Source organism: Symphalangus syndactylus, chromosome 12 (assembly GCF_028878055.3).
Source record: "Symphalangus syndactylus isolate Jambi chromosome 12, NHGRI_mSymSyn1-v2.1_pri, whole genome shotgun sequence".
Lineage (NCBI taxonomy): Eukaryota > Metazoa > Chordata > Mammalia > Primates > Hylobatidae > Symphalangus > Symphalangus syndactylus.
In genome coordinates this window covers 28917890-28943192 of record NC_072441.2, presented here as the reverse complement: position 1 = coordinate 28943192, position 25303 = coordinate 28917890, and the positions used below count along the sequence as shown (strand labels likewise).

General features: G+C 39.1%; 1 protein-coding gene across 3 annotated transcripts in view; it reads left to right on the top strand.

Annotated features, from left to right (window-relative positions):
- Positions 1 to 22468, top strand: part of CRYZ (crystallin zeta) — a 28147-nt gene extending 5679 nt beyond the window's left edge. For 2 of the 3 annotated variants that reach the window (XM_063624050.1, XM_063624051.1), the window contains 8 exons: positions 2492 to 2615; positions 4359 to 4511; positions 8277 to 8440; positions 13320 to 13371; positions 17710 to 17859; positions 20748 to 20849; positions 20956 to 21051; positions 21492 to 22468. In XM_063624050.1, the coding sequence (XP_063480120.1) occupies positions 2505 to 2615; positions 4359 to 4511; positions 8277 to 8440; positions 13320 to 13371; positions 17710 to 17859; positions 20748 to 20849; positions 20956 to 21051; positions 21492 to 21653 (990 nt within the window). In that variant the 5' untranslated portion in view covers positions 2492 to 2504 and the 3' untranslated portion in view covers positions 21654 to 22468. The remainder of the gene's footprint in view (positions 1 to 2491; positions 2616 to 4358; positions 4512 to 8276; positions 8441 to 13319; positions 13372 to 17709; positions 17860 to 20747; positions 20850 to 20955; positions 21052 to 21491) is intronic. The other variant, XM_063624052.1, reaches the window with a different exon arrangement.
- The last annotated feature ends 2835 nt before the right edge of the window (positions 22469 to 25303 follow it).

The following is a 25303-nucleotide window of genomic DNA, read 5'->3' as shown; positions in this document are numbered from 1 at the left end:
GCCTTTGCTTCTCCTTTGCCTTCTGCCGTGATTGTGAGGTCTCCCCAGCCACATGAAACTGTGATCCATTAAACCTCTTTCCTTTATAAATTGTACCCAGTCTCAGGTGTTTCTTCATAGTGGTATGAAAATGAACTAATACGGTAAATAGGTACCATTAGAGTGGGGTACTGCTGTAAAGATACCTGAAAATGTGGAAGCGACTTTGGAACTGGGTAACAGTTGGAACAGTTTGGAGGGCTCAGAAGACAGGAAGATTTGGAAAAGTTTGGAACTTCCTAGAGATTTGCTGATTGGCTTCGACCAAAATGCTGATAGTGATATGGACAATAAAGTCCAGGCTGAGGTGGTCTCAGATGGAAATGAGGAACCTGTTGGGAACTGGAGCAAAGGTGACTTTTGTTGTGTTTTAGCAAAGAGACTGGTGGCATTTTGCCCCTGCCCTAGACATCAGTGGAGCACTTATCCTAAGATGATTTAGGGTATCTGGCAGAAGAAATTTCTAAGCAGTAAAGCATTCAACAGGTGATTTGTGCATTATTAAAATCATTCAGTTTTATGTATTCACAAAGATATGGTTTGGAATTGGAACTTATGTTTAAAAAGAAAGCAGAGCATAAAGTTTCAGAAAATTTGCAGCCTGAAGATGCAATAGAAAAGAAAAACCCATTTTCTGAGAAATTCAAGCCAGCTGCAGAAACTTGCCTAAGTAAGGAGGAGCCAAAAGTTAATCATCAAGATAATGGAATGCGGCAAATGTCTCCAGGGCATGTCAGAGACCTTTGCGGCAGTCTCTCTCATCACAGGCCCAGAGGCCTAGGAGTTAAAAAATGGTTTCCTGGGCTGGGCCCAGGGCCTCCATCCTGTGTGCAGCCTAGGGACTTGGTGCTCTGCATCCCAGCCATGGCTTAAAGGTGCCAACATACAGATCAGGCCATTTCTTCAGAGGTGCAAGCCCCAAGCCTCTGAGGCATTCATGTTTTGTTGGGCCTGCCAGTGCACAAGAGTCAAGAATTGAGGTTTGGGAACTTCCAGCTAGATTTCAGAGGTTGTATGGAAATTCCTGAACGTCCAGGCAGAGGTATGCTGCAGGGAGAGAGCCCTCATGGAGAACCTACCTCTGCTAGGGCAGTAGCCCCCACACAGAGTCCCTACTGGGGCACTGCCTGGTGGAGCTGTGAAAAGAGGGCCACTGTCCTCCAGACCCCAGAATGGTAGATCCACTGATAGCTTACACTGTGTGCCTGGAAAGGCTGCAGACACTCAATGCCAGCCCATGAAAGCAGCCAGCAGGGAGGCTTACCCTGCAAAGCCACAGGGGCAGAGCTGCCCAAGACCATGGGAACCCACCTCTTTTATCAGAGTGACCTGGATGTGAGACATGGAGTCAAAAGAGTTCATTTTGGAGCTTTAAGATTTGACTGCCCCGCTGGATTTTGGACTTGCGTGGGACCTGTAGCCCCTTTGTTTTGGCCAATTTCTCCCATTTGGAATGGCTGTGTTTACCCATTTCCTGTACCTCCATTGTATCTAGGAAGTAACTAACTTGCTTTTGATTTTACGGGCCCATAGGCAGAAGAGAGTTGCCTTGTCTCCAATGAGACTTTGGACTGTGAACTTTTGAGTTTATGCTGAAATGAGTTAAGATTTTGGGAGACTGTTGGGAAGGCATGATTGGTTTTGAAATGTGAGGACTTGAGATTTGTGAGGGTCCTGGGGTGGAATGATATGATTTGGCTATGTCCCCACCCAACTCTCATCTTGAATTATAGCTCCTGTAATTCCCATGTGTCATGGGAGGGACCCGGTGGGAGGTAATTGAGTCATGGGGGAAGGGAGTTCCCATGCTGTTCTAGTAATAGTGAATAAGTCTCACAAGGTCTGATGGTTTTATAAAAGGGAATTCCCCTGTACAAGCTCTCTTGTTTGCCACCGTGTAAGACATGCCATTGTTTCTCCTTTGCCTTCCACCATGATTGTGAGACCTCCCTAGCTATGTGGAACTGCGAGTCCATTAAACCTGTTTCCTTTATAAATTATCCAGTCACCAGTATTTCTTCATAGCAGTATGAAAATGAACCAATACACTGGGTGTCACGTAAATGTTTCGAATGTTTCATAATCTAACAAAAGGAGGTCAGTTTACCTAATGTTAATAAAACTCAACTCATAAAATTTCTAAGGTATTGCAACTCAAGCAAGAAAACCTAAATATGGTATCATGCTATGTCTATCCAGATGTTTTTGTTTGCATGTTTGATTCCTTTGTTGAAGGCACTGAATCCCTACAGGAGGTAGCATGAAGTATTCTGCTTTATAGCTGAGGGATTTGTAAGATGAAAGGTCCTTAAACATGAAATGAGATCAGTGGTAAGCTCATGATTTAAATTGTTATTTGAAAAAATTGTTTGATCTGCTCCCTCCAGGGGGGAAAAAACATGGTGATATCCTAGATACAATGTGACAATACATTAATTTTTTTCTTCCTTAGTATCTAGATCACCATGGCGACCGGACAGAAGTTGATGAGAGCTGTTAGAGTTTTTGAATTTGGTGGACCAGAAGTCCTGAAATTGCAATCAGATATTGCAGTACCAATTCCAAAAGGCCATCAGGTAGAAATAAAATTACTTTATTGAGGCTATAATTATACTGAGTGTGAGTCTCTTGCACATAGTATTCAAAAGAAGCAGACTCACAATTATTTTTAAAGATATTGAATTAGGATGCAATTTACACTACGTATACATATGGACATTGATAAAGTTAACATAAACCTGATAATTTGTGAAGTAGATGTATGAAAAGAATAACCTCTGGTTATAAGAAAATTTTTGACGTAGGGAATGATCTATGTAGTGCAATAATTGGATTTTTCTGAGTGGACACATAAGGAGTTTTGAATAACTTATTACAAACATTCATGATTTTTATTTTTTGCATGCTGGGAAAACAATTTTCTTTTGCATTCATGCTTTTTCATGTGTGATTCATGAGAATTTAAGTGTATAGTTTAATCATCTCCAATGACTTTAACAATACACTTTTGATTTTAAATTATGTATTTTTATTACTGCACCCTCCATGGCTCCCAAGTCTAATTTTCTTAGCAAGCCTATGAGAGTTTTTACAGTTTGGCTGTAACCTATCTTTACAAATTTATTTCTCATCACTTCCTCTCCATGTAGACATACAGTGCTGTAACAACATCAGATTTTGTCCAGTTTCCTTAAGACTTCCTTTCATTCCTCTGTCTTTGCACATGCTATTTTTTTTTTTACCCGACCTATCCTTTTTCTCATTCCTAAAGAATTTCCACTTATCTTTTTTTTTTTTTTTTTTTTTTTTTGAGATGGAGTCTCGCTCTGTCGCCCAGGCTGGAGTGCAGTGGCGCAATCTCGGCTCACTGCAAGCTCTGCCTCCCGGGTTCACGCCATTCTCCTGCCTCAGCCTCTCCGAGTAGCTGGGACTACAGGCGCCCACCACCACGCCCGGCTAATTTTTTGTATTTTTAGTAGAGACGGGGTTTCACCATGGTCTCGATCTCCTGACCTCGTGATCCGCCCGCCTCGGCCTCCCAAAATGCTGGGATTACAAGTGTGAGCCACTGCGCCCAGCCTCTACTTATCTTTTAAACCCTAAGTAAATACCACTTCCTTTATAAAGCCTTCCCTTACTTTTATACCAGAGGTAATCATTCTGTGTTAATTAAAGTAAAATTAGCTCCTACAATTGCTGTAACCTAAAAATTGCAATAGTCCAGCCACGGATAATTATTTCTTATACACTAAATTTAGAAGTTCTCAAATGTGGGTGGGTAGCTGTTCTCCAACAGTGACTTAGGGACTCAGCTTCTTCTTTCATGTGGCTCTGCCACCCAACCCCTGTCTTCCAGGGTCTCTGTGGAAGAAGAAAAGCACGATGTGACTCAGTTAGGAAGTTTTAATGGGTCAGGTCCGCAAGTGTCTACTGTCACTTTTGCTAACATTCCATTGGCTAGAACTCAGTTACTTGGCTACTCATAACCATGAGGGAGGCGAAGAAGCACCACTCTTTCTGTGTACCCAGGAAAAGGAGAAAACGGGTTTGATGAACATGCAGAGGTCTCTACCACATATCCACTTAAATATTTCTTTTGTTATTTTCTCCAAAATGTTTTTAATACAGTACATAAGCCATTCTGTCATACTTATTTATGTTAGCTTGTAAAACTGGAATGTGAGCTTGTTGAAGGCAAGCACTTATTTGTTTTGCTTTTTTCTCCCATTTTGATAGCTCCCATAATCAGCACAGTCCTAGCATAAAGTTAAATGAATGCCTAAATTCTTTCTGTGAACTAAAATACATTGTCATTGCAGGTTCTAATCAAGGTCCATGCTTGTGGTGTCAACCCTGTAGAGACATACATTCGCTCTGGTACTTACAGTAGAAAGCCACTCTTACCCTATACTCCTGGCTCAGATGTGGCTGGGGTGATAGAAGCTGTTGGAGATAATGCATCTGCTTTCAAGGTATTGCATTTTTAATTATTTCTATTTTGGCTTAATTTATTTCATGAAAATATTTGAACATAGCTTTCAACCGCATCTTATTTAAGGCTTTAAAAGGCCCCATTACACAATTTCTACCACTCGGGGGACTCCTCTAGTCAAAAAAGAAATTAAGAAATTAGATTTTATCCAGAGGCCGTATTTGTTTACTACATTGTAGTGAATAGGTGCTGGGTAATTTCTGTATCTTCGTGTCCTCACAGAATCAACTGTGATTTTTTTGATTTAATAGAACTATGTAAGGAAAGAAAACACACAAGGAAGTTAGACTATTTCCTTACTCTTGATGATACACAAGCTAACAATTTTTAATTTCTTTTATAAATTTTGCTTTATAAGATAAAGAGAAAGTTAATTCTTTTGAAAAATAAGTAAAACATGAAAAAATGCAAGATCACTATACAGTTTTGGAGCTCTGACTCAGTGAAAATGTTATGCTCAGGATACACACACACACACACACACACACACACACACACACACACACACATATATGCCAAAAGACATTCATAGTAAGCTCATGTCCTAGCATCTTTCCTCATAATTCCTTGACCTGCTCAACTTTGGCAGCACCTTACCAAAATTAGGTTGAGACAGAGAAGATTACTGTGCCCCTGTGCAGGAAGACTGGCAAATTCCTACAGCTTTCCACTCCTCAGCCTGTGGCAACCTGGTTTCTGCCCCCATCACTCCACTGAAAGGATTCTTGCTAATGTCACTAATGGCCTCTGTATTGCTGGAGTTAATGGGCCCTTTTATGTCATTATCTTTTTTGACTTCTCTGTGACATTTGACACTCTTAGCCACTTAACTTTTTCTTTAAAAAAACTTTTTCTGCAGCTTCTGTGACATCATTTTCTTCTGTTCTCTCCCCCTCCTTTCTGGGCCTCCGTTTTCAGGCGTCTTTTTCTCTGGATATTCCTTAAATCTTGGTGTTGCCTGGGGCTCTCAGTCTCTATTTAGACCTCTGCTTTCTGTATTCTTTACCTTTTTCATAATCTCATACACTCTTTTTGTTGCCATTATCACATGTTACATCTTTAGCACAGAATTTTCTGCTAAGCTCTGGATCTGTGCTATCCAAAACAGTAGCCACTAGCCACATGTGGCAATTTAAAATTCAACTTAAATTCATATTGAAAATTCAGTTCCTGAGTCACTCTAGCAACATTTCAAATGCTTAATAGCCTCCCGTGTCCAGTGGCTACCCTGCTGGACAGTGCAGATATGAACATTTCATTACAGAGAGTTCTGTTCGAGACACTAGATTCACATGGTCAACCTCCAGAAATCTCTTACAAAATGTGTCTAAAACTAGCTTATCTTTTCTCACTGCAGATAGGGCCTCTCTTGTGTGACTGTCTTGGTGACTTCTGGGATTTGAGGATTACTCCTCACTTTCCCTTACTAGAACTCTTTTCTCTCTCCTTTCCATTTCCACTGCCAGTGGTTTAGTTCAGGCTATCTTACCTGCTTAACTGTACCCCGACCTGGATTTCTATAATAGACACTTAACTTTCTTTTTTCCCTGGAATTCATCCTTACTCTAGAATGAATCATTTTATAGAATTTAATTCTGATTGTTTTACATCTCTGTTTTCATTCTTGCATCCATGTCTTGTAGACTTCAGGGAGACTCTTAAAATTCCGTATTGTTATGAAATAAGACTGTTTCATGCTCTTTCCCATCTATCTTTCCAGTCTTACCTCCCACTCCTCATAGTGTAGTTTATTCTTCAGTAGTGAATTGTTTGTCCTTCCTGCACATCCCATGCTCTCTCATCTCTGTGTTTGTGTTCATATTGGTTCTTCTAATTGACAGAATTACATTGAAACTTATAAACATGGATTCAAAGGATTTTACACTTTAGCTTCAATTTCTTTTCATTTTATCTCCTGAAACAGTTACATACCACACATTAGTCTGCTTACTCATTGGTAATAAATGCTGCTAATTTCTTGGCATTTATTCCTGTCCCTATCATTTGGCCAACTTTGTTTCCTTCACGCGTAATGACTCTTCCCCATTCTAGTTTTCAACATCTTTTCCTGTTCTTCAAGACTTACCTCAATTGTTAGCTTCTCAATGAAGCTATTCCTAATTTCCTCTACTTAGAAGTAATTTCTTTCTTTTTCTTGTACCTATCTTCAGTGGCTCATCATGTTTGCCTTGCTTTTTATAATTGTTTCTATCCTTTGCTTTTCTCTCCTCCTAGAGTCTAGGATGCTTGAGGTTAGGGACAGTGGTATTGATGTCCCTCACATAACTTGAAATAATGCTTTCTATGTAATATATTCGCAGTAAATGTTTGAATTATATTGAAATCAATTCAACAGGCTTTTTAGCTGTAAAAACAGGATTAATCTTTATCATATTTGACATTTCTAGGCAGCCATATTAAGTGGTGGTACTTGTCTTTGACTCTTGGATGGCTTTTGAATCTTTTTTGTTTTTATCCTATCAGATAGCATTTCTACATTTTCAGATTTCAATTAAAGTATACTGAGCAATCATTACCTTAATAATTTGCCTATTCTAAGGAATATTTACTTTTTTCTAAGAAGGAGGAGTTAAGATAGGTGGTTACGGTGGGTAGTCTAATTTTCCCTAATGTGCAAATTACATACTGGACCAATAATGCCTGGCTAGGGCATTACTTCACCCTGAGTCCTGCATCTACTTTTTAATAGTGAGGTCCAACAGACATTTGTTGAGACTTTGCTGTGTTTCTGGTGCCGTGACAAGAAGAAGGCTGTCCTGGGTCATCCTGCTCTCAGGGTCCTAGTATGGTTTTCTGCCTTTGGGTGTTTGCATGAGAAATAATGGCAATGCAGGGGTGAGGAAACTCATGGACGGGATTTAGAGTAGGTGTTTGGTGTGCAGAAGAAAATTCATATTTTATTTGTTTCTTCTTCCTAGCATTTTGGGCAAAAATAACAGTTTATATTGACTGCTATTTACTAGCTGCTTGATCTGAGGAAATTATTGAACTTCTTTGTTCCTCAGTTTCCTCATCTGTGTAGTGGGGATTGCTCTAAAGTAGAGACAATACATGCCCATCTCACTGGCTGTTGTGAAGATGAAATTAGATAACACTTAACACTCCAGAGACACTTAATGCAGTGCCTGGCATAGCAAGCTCTTCATGGACTGAGCCATCAACATCATCATGATGCCATTCAAGGAAGTTTATCCTTCCTTTTCTTATATTTTTTCTGTTTTCCTTAGATTTTCTTCCCATTGGTTCCCATTAATAAATATTTTTAAATGTTCAGTATTTTAAAATGATTTATGGCTGGGCACGGTGGCTCACACCTGTAATCCCAGCACTTTGGGAGGCCGAGGTGGGCAGATCACGAGGTCAGGAGTTCAAGAGTAGCCTGACCAACATGGTGAAACCCCGTCTCTACTAAAAATACAAAAAATTAGCTGGGCATGGTGGTGCGTGCCTGTATTCCTAGCTACTCAGGAGGCTGAGGCAGGAGCATTGCTTGAACCCGGGAGGCGGAGGTTGCAGTGAGCTGAGATCATGCCATTGCATTCCAGCCTGGGTGACAGAGCAAGACTCTGTCTCAAAAAAAAAAAAAAAAAAAAAAATTATTTATATGAGACCCTATAGAGGACAATATATAAGTACTCACTTATTTCTTGTTATAAAGGATTATACCTATTTTGACGTAATATGTTTAGTCCTCCTGTATTTATTCATTTGTCTCTTCCTGTAGAAAGGTGACAGAATTTTCACTAGCAGCACAATATCTGGGGGCTATGCAGAGTACGCTCTTGCAGCAGACGACACTGTTTACAAACTACCTGAAAAACTGGACTTTAAACAAGGAGCTGCCATCGGTATCCCATATTTTACTGCTTATCGAGCTCTGATCCACAGGTAATAACACACTCTGTCAATTTTATGGCCAATGCCAAAAGAGGGCAGTGTTAACTGCCTGCCTTCTAGCTGTCTGTCCATCCATCTGTTCATCATATTTGGTTACCAGTTACTTACCATTAAACATTTATATAATGGAAACTGTGAATTTGGGGAATTGTGCTAATCACTGGGGATACAAGGAAGAGCAAACACTGTCTTCAAGATGCTCATAGTCTAGTAAGGGAAATGACATAAGAGTGATCATATTTATATATAATGTGGAAAGTACAGTGGTAGAGATGTGCATAGGGATATATAGACTCAGAAGGCATGTGCCTGTGGTGATGAGGTAGGGCTTCCTGGCAAGGTGTAAGACTTAGATTATTATTATTATTATTATTTTTATTTTTTTTGAGACAGAGTCTCACTCTGTCACCCAGGCTGGAGTGCAGTGGCGCAATCTCGGCTCACTGCAAGCTCCGCCTCCCGGGTTCACGCCATTCTCCTGCCTCAGCCTCTCCGAGTAGCTGGGACTACAGGCGCCCGCCACCACGCCCGGCTAATTTTTTGTATTTTTAGTAGAGACAGGGTTTCACCGTGGTCTCGATCTCCTGACCTCGTGATCCGCCCGCCTCGGCCTCCCAAAGTGCTGGGATTACAAGTGTGAGCCACCGCGCCCAGCTAGACTTAGATTATTTTAAAGCCATGGTTCAAAAATCTTGTTATCCGTTAGAATCATCTAGGCAACAATTTAGTAGTACACTATTGGGCCCTACTCCAGACCCTCTGGTCAGTTTCCATAGCTGGTGCCTGAGAATCTATAGTTTAATTCCATCTACTAAGTATTTGAAAAGCATCAGAGGGAATTCACCTCAGGAAGAGTAACTAGAAGGAGAGAGGACATTCTAGACAATGGGAAAGTATGGGGAAAAACAATATGGTGTGTGGGAACAGCTATAGAAACTGATTTTGTTAGAGAGGAGATTTCAAGAGAAAGAGTAGCGAAGAATAAAGTTGGAACAGAGTAATCTCTCAATAAATGTTAGCTGTCGTCAAATAGATAGAATTCAGGTTGTAAAAGACAGATTATAGAGCTCATCCATTGCTCTGTAAAGGATTGGAAGTAATGAAATGCTTTATTCAGGAGACTGTTATTGTCATATTTATGTTTTATTGAGATCACTTATCTGCTGTGTGTAGGATGGATTTGAGGATAGGATTGGAGAGAGAGATAAGAGCATCTTATAGGAGTCTCCACTAGACAAAATCCTTATGGGCCAGAACAAGGGTTCTGGTAGAAGAAGTAAGTAGAGAGGAAAGAATAACTATTTAGTGGGAGTAAAATCAGGGATATTTGGTGATTTCAGGTAGAGAATGAGGAAGAACTTAAGTGTAGTCTAGCTTTCTAGCTTGGGTCATGTTTAACTGTGACAAAGAAAAGAAGGAAAAAGTTTCAAAGGGAAGCTGCATTCAGTTTTGATTTGAAATTCTGATAGACACATCCTAATGGAGAAGTTCAGTAGCCTATTGGATAAAAAAGTCGGCAGCTTGAAGACTGGAGATACAAATTTGGGGATAGTAGCATGTAGGTAAGAATTGACAAGGTGAAAAGTGGTTGAAATTCCTCAGGGAGTGAGAACACTGGAGTGAGAATAGAGCCCTCGTGAACATCACCATTTAAGAATGTAGTCAGAGAAAAAGGATAGAGTCGTAAGAGACCGAAAGGATTCTATGACTGGCAGAATCTAGAGGTCATGGTATTCCTTAAGCATCCAGTGAATGCATGGGCTTTGAAGACAGAACGGCCTGGGTCAATGTCTTCATATAGTACTAGTTGTGTGACCTTGGTTAAGTTACTTAAACATCTCAGGGGCAGTTTACTGATTTGAGAAACATAGATAATGACAGCACCTACCTGCTAGGGTGTGGTAAGAATTACCTGGAGGTAATCTGTATAAAGTTCTTAGTACAGGGCTGGCACGGGGTAAGTGCGCAATCACTGCTGGCAGCCTTAGGCATGGCAATTGATACTGCTACTAAGGAGGGAGGCCAGCTGTCAGATGCAACAGAGGTCTGTTCAGAAAAAAATAATAGTTGGGCCCAGCAATTAAGAGGTGATTGGTGACATTAATCAGTTCCTTTTCAATAGAATGGTGGGAAGAGCTTGATTGAGTGGATTGAGGAAGGAAGATGAAATCAGTTCCTTGAATGGAAACTATTCTTTTAAAAATAGGGGAGGCAAGGAAGAGAGAGTAGGTTACTTGAGGAGAGTATGTGGAAAAAAGGGATTTTTTTTTTTTAAGGATAGACAAGACTTGAACATATTTACAGATGGAACAAGATCTGCATAAGGCAAGATGGAAAGGACTTAGGACATAGGTAGAGAGATTGGCTTCCAGTATGGAAAGGACAGCTCATCCGTAAAACCTAGAAGGGGTAAAGATGATATAATTATGGAAACATTTATGGGTAGGGAGGTGGAGTGTTGAAGGTACTTGTATGTGATTGCCTCACTTTTCACAATTAAGTAGGAGGCAAAAAGTGATATTTTAAGAATCAGAGCTGAAGTGGCACCAAAATGCATGGTCATGTGATTTTTTTTCTATAATAGCCCTTTGGATAGAGTATCAAGGAAGCTAGATTTGAACATTAATCCAGGGCTGGAATATTGGTGGCAAAATTGAATGGGGCAAAAGAAATGAGAGCATGGGGGCTGCAGGGAGAGGAGGCTGGGCAATCTATGGAGTCCAGGCTGAGTAGGGACGGAAGGAAGGCCTGGAGCAGCAAGTGGGCAGAAATGGAGCTATCGAGAGTCAGTAATATCTGCAAAGTTGAAGACAGATTTTGAGAGAATATGGGTTTTCAGAATTAGGATAGATTACTGTCATAATATTGGTTATTGGTGTCTGATATTTCTCAGGGAGCATGGTTGCTGGTAGTTAAGCCCTGGGAGAGAGTGGCTATAAGTGTAGGAAAATTCAGGAACTGTGGTGCTTGATTTTCTTTCTGGGTAATGCAGAATCTCCTTGATTGGAGCTGGATTTGGGGTGGGAGAGAGCCTATGTGCCAGGTCTTAGTCTTCAGTGACTAGAAGATGGTAAGGGACAGCAGCATGGAAGGCCAGGCTGAGTGCTGTGAGCGCCAGGGAAGATGACTGTATTAGTCAGCGTTCTCCAGAGAAACAAACAACAGGATGTGTGTCTGTCTGTCTATCAATCAGTCAATCATCTATCTATTTGATCTAATCTATCATTTATCTCTATATAAATTCCTTAAGAATCAGTCACTCTGTACACACGCACACACACACACACACACACGCACACAGACTGATTGATTTTAAAGAGTTGATCCATGAAATTGTGGAGGACTGGTGTGTCTAAAATCTGTTGCGGTGGGCCAGCAGACTGGAGACACAAGGAAGAGGTGCAGTTTAAGTCCATAGAAAGTTTGCTGGCTGAATTTACTCTTGCTCATCGGAGGTCAGTCTTTGAGAACAAAGGCCTTCAACTGATTGGATGAGGCCCACCCACATTCTAGAGGGTCATCTGCTTTACTCAAAATCCAGCTATTCCAGTGTTGATCTCATTAAAAAACAAAACAAAACAAAAAAACACTTACAGAAACATCCAGAGTAATGTTGGAACAAATATCGGCTTCCTTGGCCCAGTCAAGTTGACACATAAAATTAACTGTCACAGCGACTCTGCACAAGGATTCAGGAGGGGATTTGCCTGCTTTTTCTCCCCTTACCCCAGGCCCAGGAATTTATGAGAAAGTGTCTTTAGTGTTTGAGGGGCATCTTATAAGAATTTTTGAAAAATTTCGTTGGGAGGTATTTCATATCCCATAGTTTAACAGTAGTCATCCTATCCCCTTATATTTATGTTTTACTTTAACATATTGTCCTCAGTCCCTTTAGCTCCAAGCAAGAGTGTGGGAGAAAGCTTCACTTATTGCTCATTGTTGCTAATTCTCAGCTCTTGGTGCACAGCTGGGAGCAGGACTCTGGTTACTGTTCTCTTTCCCAGATGGAGCATAATGTTCCATAATGTCTCTGCAGTGTGGCTACCCCACATTGTTCGAGGAAGTAAGAGATCCTTCCTGAGAGTCAGATCTGGATCTCACAGCATCTGCTGGCTTGTGACATTGGCACTGTCCATCTGGAATAGTGAGGCATCCCCTCATGCCTTGCTGCATGTCCCTTCTTTTCAGTATATACTAGAAAAGTAGTCATGTGAACCAGAATTTAAAAAAAAAATGCCATTTCACCAGAGAATCTGGACATTTTAGGGGTTGACATGGGAATCTTTGTGTTAGGATTTATTGCATTTCCTGCTCTCTGACCTTTGCTGACTCAGCATTGCTCCCTGAAATGAGAGTACAAGGCTGGTGCAACCTGACGTTCAGAGACATGGAGAAGAAAAATTACTTTCTTTCCTTGGGCAAAAAAAAAAAAGCTACTGTGTTTACTTGGACATTACTCTAGACCACAGAATAAAGACCTAGCTATATAATAAACCTGCTTTGAGGCCCTTTCTGTGGGGATATATGAGAATGAGAGATTCCAGATCCTTCAGGCTCAGCAGTTTCACTTCACGACCCACAAGGACTGTAGCCACTCAGAAGTAGCACCACACAGTAATCCCGGTGTCCGACAGCATAGTGCCTGGGACATGAAGACTCCCAATAAGTATTTGTTCAAGGAATAAATGAATTGAAGGCTTTGTTTATTCTGTGGAGCTTAGGGAATATTTGGGGCTGTGTGTCAGGTTGCATTTGCTCTTTGTGTAAGTGTTAGCCAGACGAAGGGTAGAAATTCCTTAAGATGATGAAAACACCCGAGATTAATTAGCTTCAAAAAATAAGGTGATGTAACTTACACTTTCTGTTGCAGTGCCCGTGTGAAAGCTGGAGAAAGTGTTCTGGTTCATGGGGCGAGTGGAGGAGTAAGTATTTTTTTTTAATGTATTTTGAAACAAGCTTGGGTTTATGGGTTTCACAGTATAGTTCCTTTGGTCATTTTTAAAAGTCAGATTTATAAATATAGTCAAAGGTGCTTTTTTTGTTTATGTAGTAAAACTTTTGATTTTGGTCTTCCGAAGGTGATGTTTTGTCATTAGTTTAGCATTTCTTGGTTAATAAACTCCACAGAGCACTCCTTCAAAAATATGTTAGATTTTCCACCGGTATTGGGTGTGGACTAAGATAAAGTGGCCTTGTTTTTACCTTCAAGTAGCATCTGTTATACAAATATTTATTTAGAATTTTAAACAGTTCTTTAAGGTTGATATTAATTCCATATTCCCTTAGATAAGGAAAGTAAGGCTCATTAAAGCTTACCTATGTTGCCCCAGACAGCATGGTAAAGCCACACTGTGAATTCTTAGCTCTTTCTATCTCCCTTCCGCTGCTTCCCTGCTGCGCTTTGATGACATCCATGGAGTGCACGTATACAGCCCTGTCCTTAACACCACAACCCATGGCTGAAAATGCTAATGTGGGGGAATGGGGGAGGAGGACTCAGAACTTAAAATAAGCCCTTCAGTGAAATCACCCAACGCAGGGCTGTCAGAAACCTCTTCGAGAAACTAGCTGCCAATCTGCCTCTCAGGGGCTTAGAGGGAAAAGTTAGAGCTCTGCAGTTAGAATTTAACAAGAAATCCACATGAACTGTATCAGTGGATGCTTTGGAAATTTTGGAGATAAGATTTTGCATTTTAAAAATAAAAGGCCTGGGGGGCTAGATGCTTACTTTGAGGAGGCTGTTAACCCTTTCAGAGCACTGTGTATTCTGGAAGGTGGATTGAAAGAAGTAACCTATTAAATGGCACATTGTCCCCTGAATAATGAGTGGTATCCTGAAAATGTGAATTTACCTTTGAAAGTGCCCAGGTAATTTCAGTCCTTTTTGTCTCTCTGTTTCTTTAGGTAGATGAATCATGAGGTTTCACACCTAGCTTCCTGCACTTCAAATAGATCAATTCTAAAGGATTTCACCGGATCAAACAATTTATTAAAAAACACCAGGATTGTCTTTATGGGGCTTGAGAAAATATGACAGATATACCTTGTCCAAAACTCCCATTGTTTAACTTCACTGAAGAGGCTATTTTTGGGTTAAATTAAATTTAACCTTAAATAACTAAAGGGTCTGTCAAATACATACATTTATTTAAATTACCCTGGCTTTCAGAGAGCAAACTTTGTGCTCTGTGCAGAAGGGAAAGATTTAAGTAGGAAGGGGAGAGAAGAGTTTAAAGAAAATCTCTTTACATTCCCTTTACCCTCTTGTAAAAAGACCAGTTGCTTCACCATGATTTTTTTTTTTTTTTTTTAAGGTAAAATCCACACTGTTTTCTGAGCTGGCTGAGTTTGTTAAATCCTCGGCTGGCAGGGATAGGCTGGTGACCTGATGTGTGAAGCGCTTCTGATCCTCCCTGTCCTATGAGAGGGAAACAGTACTGGGTTTTGCCTTACTTCTGTTTGTGCTTTCTGTCCTCATTTAATTCAAATTCCTTTGGGATTATGTTGTGTTTTTAAAATGGTGTGGAATTTATGAACACAGCTATTACCCAGATATGTTGGTGGGGAGTGCCCTATTTTAGTGTTAGCAAAATAAGTAGAAGAAAAATAGTTGACACATAATGGTGCATAATCTGTCAAAGGAGTATTGCTGGTATAATTGTCAATAAGAATAGAATAAACAGTGCCTTTTTAAAAGAGCTATTGAATGCCCTTTTAAAGCAGTTAGAACATAAGGAGATGTAGTTACGTTAGCTTTTTAAAGTGTGGTTTTATTAGAGGTCTTTTATTTAGATTTGAAAATTAAAATAGAAAATCAATTGTGCCCACCCCATAGTGGATTGTGTTTTATCTAATTGGATATCTCTTTCCTCCATCAGACAGTGGGTTCCATGTATTTGTTTGTTTCAGTTAAATTCCTCCCATAACCTGGCTGAGTCCAGCCTCGTTATTCCCATGTGCCATACAATCTTTAAGGTCCATTTCAGGCCTGGAAGTCTGTTACAACTTTAATCTGTTTCTATCATTATTTTTCATCTTAATTCTTTTCTTGCCCAACCTGGTCCTCCCTGTAAAACACTGGTTATGAGTAGCGGGTGATTCTGCATCATTTCTCCTTCCGCTCTGGGACATTTGGCAATGTCTGAAGACATATTTGGTTGTCACAACTTGGGGAAGGGGTTCTGGCATCTAGAGGGTAGATATCCTTCAATACATGGGATAGTCTCCCACAGCAAATAATTATCTGGCCCAAAATGTCAATAGTGCCAAGTTTGGGAAACTCTGCTCTAAATGTATGTGACACTTATTTGTACCATCATTTGTCATCTAATCAGACATATTTCCTAGTATTGTTATTTAAATAATTGCTCTTTTGTCTATATTCTTAAATTACTTTGATTTCTCTTTTATACTAAGCACATATTTATCTGGTATTCTGGTGATTTCTTACAATCCCAACACTTCGGGAGGCTGGGATTTTGCCAGGTTGCCCAGGCTGGTCTCAAATTCCTGACCCCAGGTGATCCACCCGCCTCAGCCTCCCGAAGTACTGGGATTACAGACATGAGCCACCACGTTCCACCTAATCCTTTGGCTTTAAATACCATCCGTAAGATATTGAATCTCTAATATATATCTCCAGTTGAACTCTTTTGAGTCCATACTCATATTCAGTGGATTGCTGCACATCTTCGCCTGTAAGTAGATGACCACTGTGCAGCTCAGCATGTTCCAAGTGATTCTTTTAATTTTAGAGACAGGGTCTTGCTCCATTGCCCAGGCTGGAGTGCGGTGGCACGATCACTGCCATCTCAAACTCCTCAAACTCTTGGGCCCAAGCGATCCTCCCGCCTCAGCCTCCCACAGAGCTGGGAGTATAGGCATGCACCACCACACTTGGCAAAGTGAAATCTGGAGATTTTCACACACTTAGTGCTCTCCAGTCTTCTCAGTTACTCTACCCAGTTAATCTGGCCAAAGACATAGGAGACATCCTATATTTTTCTCTTTTCCTCATCTCCCGCATTCGATCTGTGAGAAAGTCCCATTAGCTTACCTCTAAACTATATCTGAATTTATTTTTTCCAGTGCCACCACCTTTGTTCAAGCCAGCTTCATCTCTTATCTAGACTGTTCTAACAGCTGCAAACTGATCTTCCTCCTCCCATTTTCCTCGCCACCTTCTTTGTGCCTCACATGTAATTGGAGCGACCTTTTGAAAGCCTGAGTCAAGCAGATCATTTCCTGGCTTAAGCTCTCCAGTGGTTCTGCATAGTTTTTAATATGCTCAGACGCCTCTACCTTCACCCCTCAGATCCTGTGTGACTCGGCCTTTCTGGCCTCGTCTTCGACCCTTTCACACATGCCCCTCCCTGAGCCACACTGCCCCTCTTTCTGTTCTTTGACCCCAACTGCATTCCCACCTCGCCAGGTTAGCCATGGCCATTCACCATGCCCGCAGCATCCTCCACGTGGCTGACCGGATGTTCTCGTGGCTTGTTCCTCACTTTTTTTCAGGTCTCATTTTTTCAGAGTGGCCCTTCCTGATGACCTAAATAACCCCTATTCCTATCTCTTTAACCCAACAGCCAGTCTTATTTTTTTCTTAGCACTTTTATTTCCTGTATTTATTTTATTCATTCATGTAACTATTATCTTCCTCCACCCTTAGAATGTAAGTTTATTTCTTACATTAAGTACCATGTCTAGCACATCGTAAACACTTCATGAACATTCACCATATGGATGAATTAGTTAATTTGCCCATATACCTGTCTCTTCTACTTAAATGGTAGAGGCCTTACATTTGTTATTTAGAATTTCGTATGTGCAGAGAAGTCAGAGAGCAAGTTCTGATCATCTTTAAACCCTGCAAACATCTTGATGCAGTGGTTAAAAACTCAAGTTCTGCAGTCAGACTGGTCTAGCTCCTGTTTCCATCTCTGCATATGACTTGGCCAAATTACTTATAATTTGAAGCTTCAACTTTCTTATCTGTAGAATAGGGACAATAATAGTATCTACTTTATAGGGTCGTTGTGAGGATAAAATAAAACAATATGTAGAAATTATTTAGTATGGTTCCTGGAATATTTTAAATGCCCAATTAAAGTTAGCTGTTTTTCTTATTTCTTCATTTACACTCTTAAGTTCCTTAAAGTTAGGGTAGGTCCTATAGGAATCTTAAGTTCATTGTATGTATTTAAGTGTTTACAGGAATGTAGAGAATATATAACTCTTGGGTTATATTTGTTTTTCAGGTTGGATTAGCAGCATGCCAAATGGCTAGAGCTTATGGCTTAAAGGTTTTGGGCACTGCTGGTACTGAGGAAGGACAAAAGATTGTTTTGCAAAATGGAGCCCATGAAGTGTTCAATCACAGAGAAGTGAATTATATTGATAAAATTAAGGTAAAAATTTCCACTGTTTTACAAATGTCAAACTTTATTCCTTGGAGACTTGTGTGGTTTTTTAATACGTTTTTAACCAACTACTCCTTTAAAGCTGTTTGCTTCCTTTTTTCGGTGCCTAGATGAATTTTTATGCGTGTTTTAAAACTTTATTTAAAAAACAGAGATGTCTAAGTTTTAAACCTTCATTATCATTTTTGTATTGTTTATGTGTATTAAATAGAATATAGCTTCTCTAGAATCTTATAGCTAGAAAAATTGATTTTTTAATGCAAATAACATTTTAAGTAAAGCTGCAGCTTTGTATTTGCAGCTGTAAGGTATTCTTAATATAATTTCTACTGATGTGAATTCTCCATGGAAGGTGAGATATCCGTAAATTACAAACTGGATCTGTGTGGCCCAGGGAATAAAGTTCATTTGTTAGCTGGATGCTTTGGAGGAATAATCACTACTGCATCCGAAATGGTGAGGTGGCATTTAGTTAGTTGCTGCATTTAACAGAATTCAAGCATATTCTGAAGTTCTTCACTTGTACTGTAGTAGCAGTTTGCTAAACACTTATTGCTTTGCTAATCCTCAACCACTTCCTCATGTTAGGGAGATTAGAATTTCCCAAATATTGAGTACTGTGTAAACTAGATCATTACAAATGAAGGAAAAAATAGGAGTGAGAGTTTATTACCTTTTTGGCAATCATCTTGCCAAAAAGCCGAGCAAAAGCACTCCTTTATTATACATCTGGGGAACCTAAGATCTAGCACTCACTGCTGATACCATTATCGAAGAATATTCACAAAGATGAAAAATGGCCCATTATTTTAAGAGTATGGTTTTTGTTTAGCAACAATCTAATTTTAAGACCATGAGGTCTTGGGAGCTTCCACTGACTCCTTCTGCTTAAGTCTCTCCCTTTCTCAAAAACATTCTCTTAACCTTTATCTCACCTCCCTTTCTCTCCTCCTCTTTCCCACAGAATTTCTTGAAAAACTAATATTTATTGCTTTTACTTCCTTACCTTCCACCACTTCTCACTGCAGTTTTCCTTATAGCCCAAGTATTTATACTGCTGCTCAGAGGTCACTGAGAAGCTCCTATTTAACAGTCTGCTGGTCTTCTTTCAGTCCTCATCTTGTTTTATTTTTCAGGAGCATATGACCCTAACCACATTTCTTTGAAACTGGTTCTCTTGTTACTTTCCTGACTTTTCACTTTCAATCTCCCTCCTCTTCATATTATTTAATATTCATATTCCTTAGGTTGTTTTCGCTTGGTCTCTCATCTTCCCTGGTGCTAGACTTTCATGCTGATCAGTCTCATATACTCTTGTGGCTCCCTTACTACCCATATGCTGTTGATTTCCAAAACTGTCTTTGGCCTGAGTTCACTTCCTTGATGCCATCAACCCGCTAGACATTGCTACTCATCTGGTTGCCCAAGACAGAAATCCTCATTTTATTTATTTTTCCTGTCTTTTAATTATCATTCTCCCTCCCACCCAGCAAGTTAGTTACCTCATTTTATCAGTTTCATCTCTGATATGACTTTCAAATGTCTTTCCTTATCTCTATTCTGCTCACCACCATAGCTTTGTTTAGGCCTCAGTTTCTCCAGCCTTGACTGTTATTCATAACTGAGCTAATATCACCTTTTATCTGTGCTGTCATCTCCCTCTTAAAAAAGATCTCCAGAAATAACTAAAATGGAAGCTTTATGAGGAGAGTTTTGTTTTGTCTCTCTGTTCCCTACTGCACTTGCACATGCAGTAATAAACACCTGTAAGAAAAAAACAAAACAAAACAACAACCACACAATCCAAGTCTTTTAACATGGCGTTCACTGTATTTTCACTATCTGTCCCAACTTACAGTCTCCTCTCTCCTACCTCTTCTTCTCCCTACCACCCCCCTTACCTGATTACGTTCTTCAGTTCCGCTTGTATTTCAATCCTTGTGTTCTCAGTTCTCTCCATCTTTGCTTTTCTGTTTCTTTGGTCCAGACTGACTCAGCCTCAGGTCTAGCTTCCTCTTACTCATCTTCCTTTCTTTGGGCTTGGGAAACTCCTATTAATCCCTCAGGGCCCAGTTCATCGTCTCTGTGGAACTTTATCTGACCATGGCAGGCAATCAAACTTTAACCTTTTTTCTCTGTATTCTATGATTTATTTCTGCTAATGTGTTACTTAGCCCATTACATTATAGCTATGACTGTAGTATTTCCGGTCTTTCTCACTAGTTTGTTTTGAGCTCCCTATGTTTATCTTTGTATTCCTGGTACCCAGTGCAATCCCTGGCACAGGGATTCATTGGTGTGTGTGTGTTAAAATAAAATGAATATAATGTAGATGTGTGTAGCTTTTTGTAAGAGCCAGCATCCAACATGCAAGAGCCCAAAAGAATTAGTGCATCAAACAGATTGTAAACCATTTAGAACAAAACCAAATGCACTAAAACAACAAAAATCATGCAAAACCAAACAGCTAATGATATTTTCTTTTGCTTTTTGTTTATTAATAAAAATGGGAGCCCCCTGGGGATTTGGGGCTTTTGATTTGTTGTTTCTTTAAGAAAGTTTATTTTAAAGATAGAAAATTTTCAGCTAAGGAAAAGTATTTTATGCTCGAGTCTAGCACCTGAAAATTCCCCCACAAATTTTATTTCACTACAGCAATGTATTCAGTACAAATCTTTATCAGTTTAGATGTTCTGGCTGGTACCTTGGAATTACATCATAATTATATAATTAGATTGTTTAAAATATCACATTATTAGTCTCAAAGATGTAGCATTTATATATCATTTGAAACATATTTCTATAATATACAGATGGTAGCTATTTTACAGTTTTTCACTTGCTATCTTACTCTACATTTCTCTTTTATTATATAGAAATATGTTGGTGAGAAAGGAATTGATGTAATTATTGAAATGTTAGCTAATGTAAATCTTAGTAAAGACTTGAGTCTTCTGTCACGTGGAGGACGAGTGATAGTAAGTATTCCTTTTCTTTTTTTTTTTTACCACTTTAATGTTTTACCACAATTTAACACTATTTTACAATAATCTTTAACTGTAGACTTGCTATTTTTCATATTAGGTTGTTGGCAACAGAGGTACTATTGAAATAAACCCACGGGACACCATGGCAAAGGAGTCGAGTATAATTGGAGTTAGTTGCTTTTCCTCAACCAAGGTAGGAAAAGAAGTACTTCTGGTTTTGGTAACTTAAACATTGGTACAGTTTGCCTACTCAGGCAAACTGAAAGTTTGAGTAGATGTTAAACTTAGTTATATGACTAGAGGAGTTGGTCAGGATTAGTCACCAGAAGGACAACTAGGGTGACAATATAATTTATATCCAAGTAAGCATACCTTTTGAGATAGAAATGTGATACTAGTAATTATTTCAGGACAATAGGTGTTTTGTACACTAACACTGTCTCAGGCAGATAGGACTTATGGTTACCCTGTAGAGAACTACTTTTTCTGTAGTTCTGGAGAAGTTGACAAAAGTCACATATTTGTAAGAGACTCTTCATGGTATAACACTTAGATTCTGAAGTATTTTTAATGCTTCTGAAAATTAAATCATATGGTTCACTACAAAAAGAAATTTGTTTTTCCTTTTCCTAGGAGGAATTTCAGCAATATGCAGCAGCCATTCAAGCTGGAATGGAAATTGGCTGGTTGAAACCTGTAATAGGTTCTCAATATCCATTGGAGAAGGTGGCCGAGGCTCATGAAAATATCATTCATGGCAGTGGGGCTACTGGAAAAATGATTCTTCTCTTATGATGATTAATTCTTTCATGGATTTCCTATGTAATTAGAGGTACTGTCTTTCCACCAGTTGTACTTACCCTATCTTTTCTTTAATTAACATTCGATTCCATGAGCTTCTTATGTGAAAAAATAGGATTTTTCTTTAGAGAGCAGAGGCAGAAGAGTAAAATTCATTGTATAGCTAGCAGTATTTTTTTATGCCATCTGTCTCAAATCAAGGAGTCATCATAGTAGGAAATAGCATGTTAGTCATCATTTGGCATGAGGGTGCATTCCAGTAATTCTTAATTGATACTTGATTAATTCCATACCTTTGATTAAAACATGCTAGTTCAAAATAAGACTGCACAGTTTCCAAGGGTTTTCAAGCCTACTTACCTTTATAAAGGTTCTCTAGTCTCTGATTAGCCATGACTGTATTGGACTTTGAACATTTTCTGGACTAAAAACCTCTATTCTAAACTAATCTCATTTGGATGTGTAAGTCTTTTGTAAAGGCAAGAATAAATAATGTCCAGGACAATTTATTAGTTTTCTCAGTATTTTCCCAAATATTAGAATATTTACTTCATTATTGGTTGGCTGCCAATGACCCCATATGTTCTGTGAGAATAGGAGCTTTGTCTTTGATACAATACATAGTCTCCAAATAGGTAATACTTCTCAATTGATTAGATTTTCAGAGTAGATTTAGAGTTATCTGTTTGTCTGGTGAGGGTCAAATATTTTTGTTGAAATGATTAAGCTCACAAATTTGATAAATTAAGAATTATCTGCATTTGTCTCATAACATAATAATGTGTAATAAAGTCTATAGAAAATTGAAACCTGCTTTTCTAGTTTTTATAGTATTTGCCTCTCATCACTTCTGCATAGCTCCTGACAGTTACTTCTTAACAGTGTTCTATGCTGGAAGCCTTTATCTAAACTAAATACAGGGATGACCTCTTAGCAGTCTTGCCATCAGTATTATATTCAAGGAAATAAAAGTTTGGTTATTTATTGTTTTTGTTTTTCTTCACATGAGCACATCCTTTTGTCTTGCTGCATTATGTGGTTGATTGTTTTGACCTGATTTTTTCTGTTGAATGACAATTTCTGGCTTGAATGTGGAATCCTCCTTCAGTAATAAACAGAAAACACTGCTAATTTCTATAGTTTTGAAGGATATCATTGGTTTCTGGCTGTATGTGCCATGGCTGAAGTGTTTTTGCTATTAGCATTTTCCAAGTTTATCCACTGTTTCTTTTACAGGTTAACTACCCTGTAAAATTACTTAAAAAAAAAAAAGGTGTTAAGGCAATGTCATCAATATAGGCTAGTATTTTATGTGCATCCTAAAATGGAGGATTCCTTTCCATGTAACAAAGTAAAATAATTATTCTGTAAAAGTCAGTTTAATCTGTTTGTACATTTGCCTCATCCATAGAAAGAGCTAAAGCATATAGATGACTTAACACTTTAAAATACATTAATATAGTTTAATTAATTTTGAAGCCAAAACTAGCCAAACTGTGTGCATTAACTACCATATTTATGAATATGTAGCACTGGGTGTGTTCTCTGCATAAATCTCTATGGTTTCAGTGTTGTCCCAACTTTCAGCCAACTGCATTCGCTACTTGGTTGGTGCCTGTGGCCTTCGCGCTACTACATAGTCATCAGTGCCTGTTCTTGATGAAAAGTAGAGAATAACCTGTATAATAAACATTGTTTAATTCAGTCATTTGGATTTCTGTTCCTAGTTGCTTTGACTTCTGTGACCTAGTCATATAATGTATTAGAGACCAAATTGGTCAGCACCCTGAGCCCAAAAAGGTGAATCAACATACCAAAGGTCACATGACTAGGACATTCAAATTCAGCTGACTTTTTTTGTAGGCTGTTGATATAAAACCATAAATTTAAATTTCCAGACCTTTGGCTTTCCTTGCTCACTGTACCTCTGGCTTCTCTAATGGATTATTATATGCATCCATTAGTTCAACAAGTATTTATTGAGTACCTAGAGTCTGAAGAAAGCACCGTGTTGGAATTTGAAAATACAGAGATATATAAGACAGAGTCCATATCCTTGAGCTTACAGTTGAGTAAGGATGAGACCCAAGTAAAACATTTTAGAATATAAGGGAGTGTCATACAGGGTTCTCCAGACAAACAATCAATAAAATATATTAAGAGATGCATTTGAAAGAATTTGCTCATGCAATTATGAGGACTGGCAAGTTAAAATCTGTAGGGCAGGCCAGCAGGCTAGAAATACAACTAGTTTCTATTGTTGCAGTCTTGCAGAATTCTTTCTCTGGGAAACCTTAGTTTTTGTTCTTAAGGCTTTCAACTGATTGGATGAGGCCCACCTGCATTATTGAGGGACATCTCCTTAAAGTCAACTGATAATTTTGTATAAACATATAAGTAGCACATGATGACTATGTTGACACAAAACTAACCATCGCAAGGGTGACAGACACAGAGGAAGGGCACTTAGTGTAGCTTGGGATTTGCAGTCACACATTTAATACATTTGATGCATTTGTTAGCTGTCTCCATCCATAGTAGCTTTAACCATAGAGGTAAAAAATAGGGTGCTTCTGAAAGGGGGGAAAAAAAAACTAGCATTTTTTAATGTCCTTAACTCGCCTGTTGAGACAAGAAATTGTATGTGTGCCAAGGAGCTTCCCCAATTTGTAGTATAAAGAGCTTTCTTTTTCTGCACAATTTCCAAGAACAGCAAAACCTGTCAGGTCACCTCTTTGCACCTCCGTGACCATATCTCGCAAACAGAAAAACACCTCAGCTCAATGCTCAATCATTTCTAATGCTTTCATTTTTTTAGTAGAGTGCTTTAAAAAGTCATTTAAAAATTGTCATATGACAATTTTGCTAATCCATAGGGCTCATACTGTGGGAACTTCCTACATCCAAGGACAAGGCCTAGGAAATGTTATAGAAACGTAAGTTCACTTTGGTCTGTGTCGACCCCTAAGTCATACATGGCGACACTCCGTGTGTGTCGTTAAAAGTGAGTCTAATACTGATCCCAAAATTATGTGATATGGATGTTCATTAAATGTGCTAAATATAACTACAGATCGCAGTCCCTGATTTATTCATTCCCAACTTCATGTAAAAATACCCACAAAACTCCAGCAGTACAAGACAGTGAAGAGAAAACCATGTGACAAAATCCACTGGGAATTTCTAACATCAGTGTCAATCATTTGATTTGTTGAATCAAATTATCTACAGAGCAGGCAGGAAAAAGCCACAACTCAATCACTGCCTCTAACTTGGGACACAGGAGGTACACTGCCTGGAAAACCAAGCCCCCCCAACCCACACACTTTTTTTTTTTTTTTTTTTTAACCAGAAATCATCTGAACTAGCTAGAGTTGAGGTCTAGGTCCACCCCACAGTATCCTTCAGCTCATTGCTTTCACATGCATTTTAGAGACTACAGGTTTCAGTTTTCAGGACAGCTATAGATTAAGGAGGAAGTGGGACTTTGCACCCTCAGATGTCACCACAGAGAAAATCTTGCAAATGGACAGAGAGTGGAATTGCTGGAGAAATACAAGACTTGTGCAAACAACATTTGTCTGACTCTAGCAAAGCCAGATAATGTAAAAATTGGAGCAGAAGATGCCCGTGCCTTAGTCCAG